General features: G+C 37.5%; 1 protein-coding gene across 1 annotated transcript; it reads right to left on the reverse strand.

The window, feature by feature from the left end:
* Nucleotides 1-646: 646 nt before the first annotated feature.
* On the reverse strand, nucleotides 647-5,803 carry LOC120132286 (NADPH--cytochrome P450 reductase 1-like). Its single transcript, XM_039149074.1, has 17 exons — nucleotides 5,340-5,803; nucleotides 5,178-5,237; nucleotides 5,017-5,093; nucleotides 4,822-4,879; nucleotides 4,572-4,692; nucleotides 3,942-4,011; nucleotides 3,660-3,854; nucleotides 3,474-3,566; nucleotides 3,064-3,289; nucleotides 2,893-2,976; nucleotides 2,653-2,804; nucleotides 2,363-2,459; nucleotides 2,051-2,200; nucleotides 1,892-1,969; nucleotides 1,662-1,784; nucleotides 1,401-1,514; nucleotides 647-1,008 (listed from the first exon to the last, which is right to left on the reverse strand). The coding sequence occupies exons 1-17, from the start codon at nucleotides 5,697-5,699 to the stop codon at nucleotides 928-930; spliced, it is 2,139 nt and encodes a 712-aa protein (XP_039005005.1). The 5' UTR covers nucleotides 5,700-5,803; the 3' UTR covers nucleotides 647-927.
* Between the last annotated feature and the right edge of the window lie 265 nt (nucleotides 5,804-6,068).

The raw sequence follows: 6,068 nt of genomic DNA on the forward strand, positions 1-6,068 counted from the left end.
AATTCAATGAGAAAATTAAAATGATTTAAAGTTGAGTAAAAATATAAGAAATTACAGTTCAATTTACTAAATATTTTAAAGTGGTATACACTCCTTGACCTTGTCAATAAAAATATAATATTTCGCCGATGTTAATTGTTTACATCTGTAAGTACCACTTATTTTGATTACACTCCTTGACCTTGTCGATCTAAATATGATATTTCGCCGATGTTAATTGTTTACATTTGAATATAACTTTCGCTTTTCATCATATAAAGATTTATGAGTTTTTCATAATCAATCAAAACATATATTTTATAAATCTCATGATTCAAAATCATAAACAATAATATCCTATCAACCAGAGCTTTTTTAATTTTACAAGATAAAGAATTGGACACGCATAACGTCGTAGTTAATATTAAACCATTGATTAAATTAATGAAATGACTATCCAGCTCAGTTGGTAGAGTACAAGGTTTTTAACCTTGAGATAGGTCTCTTACGAAAACTGATCTCAATCTAATGTTGAGGACAACCTATTATCTTACCTCTCCTTACCTCATTACATATGGAAACAAGAAACAATTATTGATTAAATTAATATTATAAATTTAGAAGTATCGACATCATTTGCTTGGTCATTTGAACCGACCTGCCGGATCTCCCTTACAACGACGCTCCAACACCAGCACCATACTCCCGATTACATTAGACTTGTGTGTCTTTAAAATAAATATATTACATCGTACAAAATTATTCAACACTGAAAAAAAAAGAATCACAACACTTCTATAGGCAATAAATTGAATTCCCATCCTTTCAACCCCAGATACGGCAATGCTACTACATGCACCCTTCTGCCACTTTCTTCCCTCCAAACAATATGACCGGACATCGCGTATTTTATAATGTTTTCATTTTTGGTATTTTTCCTAGTAATCATCACCATACATCGCGTAGATACCTGCCGCTCATTTGCAGGTTTTTCACCATGCTCTCAGCCTTTGAGCTGTCCAGTGATCCCTGCAATGAAATACGTAACAAAGTTGGTCCACCCACTTCGGAAAAACAACAAATTCGGAGTCCTAACACTTCTAATCTTTAATTTAATAGTTTTAAGGAGGAAACGGTCGGGGACAGACAAAATTTTATATTCAGGAGTAACAAAAAAAATGTTAATAATATATTGATAATTTAAAATTTTCAAGGAGTGACTGCTTCCATCCCTCCTCATTCTGCCCATCCCGGGAACCAGCCACCCCATGAATGTGACATTTTTCTACTAAAGAAAGCAAAAACTTCCTAGCTTGCAGTATAAAATAGCAAAAGGGCAGCTGGCAATCACATATTAGCAATTACTACATATTTACATGTATGTGTATGTGTAATCACAGATGAATGTACTACAACCATACCTGCTCTTGCAAAATAGTGTGTAGAGTTCGATGGACATCTCTGGCCATGCCCTTAGCATCACCACACACATAAAGGTAGCCTCCCTGAGAAATCATGTCCCATATGTCTGCGGCCTGCAAAGAAGAGGATGGGGGGACACGTGTTTCAGAGCTTCAAATGGAAATAATGGTAAGAACTGAACCGTACACAACTAGCCAAAAGAATCAATGTCGACAGAGCTTCTAACCCACAATTTGTGGTAGGTGAAATATGTACAGTACCTTCTCCATCATTTTATGTTGCACGTATTCCTTGGCAGGTCCCTCGCGTGAGAAGGCAACCACAAGCTCAGAAAGTGCACCACTGTTCACAAAGTTGTTGAGCTCATCTTCATAAATGTAATCCTGAAAGCAAATGTCGAATTAAACTTCCTAGTTTAAATTACAAAATGTATTCCTAAACCCACCGGAGATTTAGCACTAATCATAGGACTGGAAAGTGTGTGACTTACCGTTTGCCGGTTTCTGCAACCAAAGAACAATACGGATGGACCCAGTTCTGAGTCAGCTTCTTTCAGGGCAAGTCTTTCCTGAAAAAGAAAAGAAAGAAGATAATTAGTTTATAAAATTTGCTCAAACACGATGAACCTTGAAAAGAAGACAAAACCTACCTGAAGGAATCCCCTGAAAGGAGCCAATCCGGTACCGGGGCCAATCATAATAACGGGCACTTTAGTATCTGAAGGAAGTTTAAAGTTCGATTGCCTGACAAAAATGGGTGCCCGGCTGCAGTCCTGGATTTTCTCCAATGGCACAGCATTCTGTATTTAATGGAAAGAAATTCTGCATTATTAGACAGGAGAAAATAACGGATGCAAATAGGGTATCAATCAGGAAACATATATCATTTATCTCCTGAAAATAACTTAAAACGTTGAGCCCTCCTGACTGCATAAATTAGTATCAGAAAACATTTTTAGTACCTTCATCCAAGTTGAACAAACTCCTTTGTGAATACGACCTGTTGGCGTTTTCTCATAAACCAATGCACAAGTTACGTGAATCCTAGAAGGTGCCATCCTGAAACATGATTTTGGAAGGTAAGTACGTAGGAAGTGCTACGAAAAACAATGCTTTTAATTTCAAGAGGTAAACTGTAACACGCAACTGATCTGGAGATGAGATTCGTCACCCCAAAATCTAGCCAAATAACACAATAGAAATTTTCCTCTTGCAAAGCCAAAGACAAAGAAGATAAGAAAAATAATATTACCTTGGTGAGGATGAGATTGAGTAATATCTAGGCTGCAACCTTGGAGCAACCGCTGCAAAGAAAACACCAAGAGGAGGCCTAGCTGAAGGAAATTCAGCCATGACCTCAAGGAGGCTTCTCTGATTTGCAACAATCCATTGTGCATATTCATCCTGTATAATAAGAGGCCAGATGGTGTATCAGTATGCACATAAGCAGTAAAATAGGGTAACAATAGTGATATAAATTCATTCCTCTAACCTTTCCAGAAGGCGATGCAAGATGTCCTAGTCGATCGGCCTCAGTTGGATCAGAGGCATGAGCAGCCAAAGCAAGCAAGGCAGACTGGAAGTGGAATTCATTAAAGAATTAGCGTTTTTATTCACAGAGAGACCGCTATTATATGTTTATCAATAAAATAGTTAGTCTAACCTTTTTTGGCGAGCTCAAAAGATCAGCATTTCGTGCCAGCGCTGTTCTCAGAGTACAAGGTGGGAAAGGAGGCGGCAAAGAACTTCCACCAATTGGCGTACCATCCTCTTTATCGGTATGAATAGAGAAATAAGTGTCTGGTGATAAACCCATTAAACTCAATGCTTCATTTACAACTTCATCAAGGTTCTCACAGTAAACACCAACGTGATCCCCTGTTCCATATCTGCAAAGGAAGACAATTATGAGAAGACAAAGTTCACTATAATGTTAAAAAAGAAAACTTAAAGTTATCTACACTCATCATCTAGTATTAGAATTTAGAACATGAGGATAACAGGGGGAGGTGAAATTATATCAACACCAAAAATTTCCAATCCAGTAACCGAAGACTAAAGAAAGCAACTTACGAAAGTCCAGTGCCAGCAATGTCAAATTCAAGGTGGGTGCAAGAACGATCAGATGCAGGAGTATGAAGCTCCTTCCTCACAGCCACATCAGACCTTCAAGTTAGGGTGGAAAAAGGTCAGAATTATCAAAGCATCATATCAAACAAAATGGCTACCTGGACATCTGGAAAAACCATTCTAACGTACCTGCATGGATGTTGAGCATCATAAATAGCATGACCATTTGCATTACTCCACTTCTTATCTTCAAGGGGTGCATCTGCAGGATCGTAAAATACAACACGGTATTCCGAAACAGCAGCAGTGTATGGGGTAGAACCAGTTGTCACATCATCTTCATCGCGTAGAAACTGATCTAACTCTGGCCATACTAATTCACGCCTAGAAAAGCAACATAGTTAAATAAATGATATCAGGGGAAAAACTGATCAACCTTCTGATTAAAAACAGTGCTGAAGTTCTTAATACCATGCTGTAAAGTCATCTTCCATGCATTGGTCATCGTCTCCGAGACCCAAAGGAACTATGCGCTTTGCTCCTGCAAATATCATACGAGTAATGTTAGCAAATAGGGGCCTGATTTGGTGAAAACAAAATGAAGATGAATATGAAGCAAACGGTAAACAATCTTTTCCTACATGAATCCAAGCATTCACTACGTCAACAGACTATAATCAAAAGACGAAGAGTGCAGACTATTATCCTGCATCGCAATGTATATGGCATTCAGCACTACAAAGTTACTGAGGCTAGACTTGTTCCACTGTTTGAACGAAAAGAAGCATTTTAAAGGTCTGCTTTCATCTCCTTCGAACAAAGCATTCCCCTCATGGGTCATTAAAGTCACTAACTAAATACATGCACATTATTGCAATTCATTGAATTAAATAATATTTATGATAATTTAACTCCAAAATCCATTAGAGCAAGCAAATGCACACTCCCACAAGCATTATCATAGTTCACGGGAAAACAAAATAATAAGCAAACATTAACACATTTTTCATCCAAGAAGCCATTAAGACAAAAAGTAATACAATTAAAAAATCGAACTCATTTATTTAAGCAGGGAAGATAAAAGGAAGGTAACAACTATACCCTGATCAATAAGGATCTCATCAACCACCTTTGCAACCTTGTTAAAATGTTCATACTGTTTGTTACCAAGGCCGAACACTCCATACTTCAAGTTCTGAAGCCATTCTCCCCTCTCTTTTCCCTAAATACCAAACCACACATTTCAATAATATATCTAATTAAAAAATCTATATATAAAGGCAAATTATCACAATATGCTATAATCAAACAAACTAATTATGGTGTTTGACTAATTACATTAAAAATTTACCTCAGTGAACCATTTATAGAACCTAGCTGCATTATCTGTTGGCTCACCATCTCCATAACTACAAGATAAAAAAATTAACCAAATCAGCAAAACAAAATTCCCAATCAATATACAAATACAAAAGATATTAATATAATTAGCAATATATATACGTGTGTGTGTGTGAGAGAGAGAGAAAGATTCGAAATTACTCACGTGGCTAAGAAGAAGAAAGCCAAACTCTCTTTCTTCATCTTCTCCTCGTATTCATCATCATCCGCCGCATAATCATCCTATTTGTAGTAACGAAAAATTCAACGACTAAAATCACCAATTCAATTTAGAAAACGTTACAGAAAAGTCGAACTCAAACTTACCAAATCGACAATTTTAAAAGTCGCCTTTTCATACCGTGCTTTTGCCTCCTCGATTAGAGCCTGAGTATTGAAAAATATATATATTAAGCAAATGATGATCAAGAAAAACAAGTAAGAAATTTAAAAGGAATAATATATATGAGCGCGTATATAACGTGTAACCTTGGCGAAGCCTTCGGCGGTGCCCGTTTGAGTACCGAAGAAGATGGTGACCTTCTTCTTCCCGTCATCGACTTCCAGGTCGGGTTCTTTAAGGATCAAAGGCTTAGGAGGGTTGAGTTGCCTAGGTTTTTGAGAAGCGGATCTACGCCAGACAAGAATGACGACGCAGCCGATGAGCACAGCGATTGAGGTGGTTAAGATCATAACGAAGTCTCTGTTCTCGAAAAGGATGGCGGCTACCTCAGCAGAAGAGTTGGAGGAAGCGTTGGAAGGGTCCATATTGCGTTTGATTATGGCCGACATGAGATCCATAGGCGAAACTTTCAAGGAATCAGCAGCAGAAGACGATGATGAATCCATTTGTTTTGAGAACAGAGCAAGTGCAAAAAATGCACAAGAATCGGAGTGTGAAACAGACGACTCCTCTCGGTTTTTTTTCTTGAAATGAAAATACGGAGTTCGGTTGCGATGTGAAAGAGAATTGGTTGAACTTTAAAGGGGGAGGGGAAGGCTCAGAAAAATGGAGGGAGTGACGGCAGCTAGCGCCAATGCAACACCGCCTACCAAACCAGACTAGTCAAACCCACCTAACCCCCTATGTTAACCATGGTTAAATTTTGAATTGATTTTTGAGTAAATTATAACAATCATCACTGAACTTTACTATATCTTCTATTTCACTCACTTTACTTTAAATTCATTCAATTTTTAATTAAACTTAACATAATT

The sequence above is a fragment of the Hibiscus syriacus genome, unplaced genomic scaffold, assembly GCF_006381635.1.
Source record: "Hibiscus syriacus cultivar Baekdansim isolate YM2019G1 unplaced genomic scaffold, ASM638163v2 tig00110560_pilon, whole genome shotgun sequence".
Taxonomy (NCBI): Eukaryota; Viridiplantae; Streptophyta; class Magnoliopsida; order Malvales; family Malvaceae; genus Hibiscus; species Hibiscus syriacus.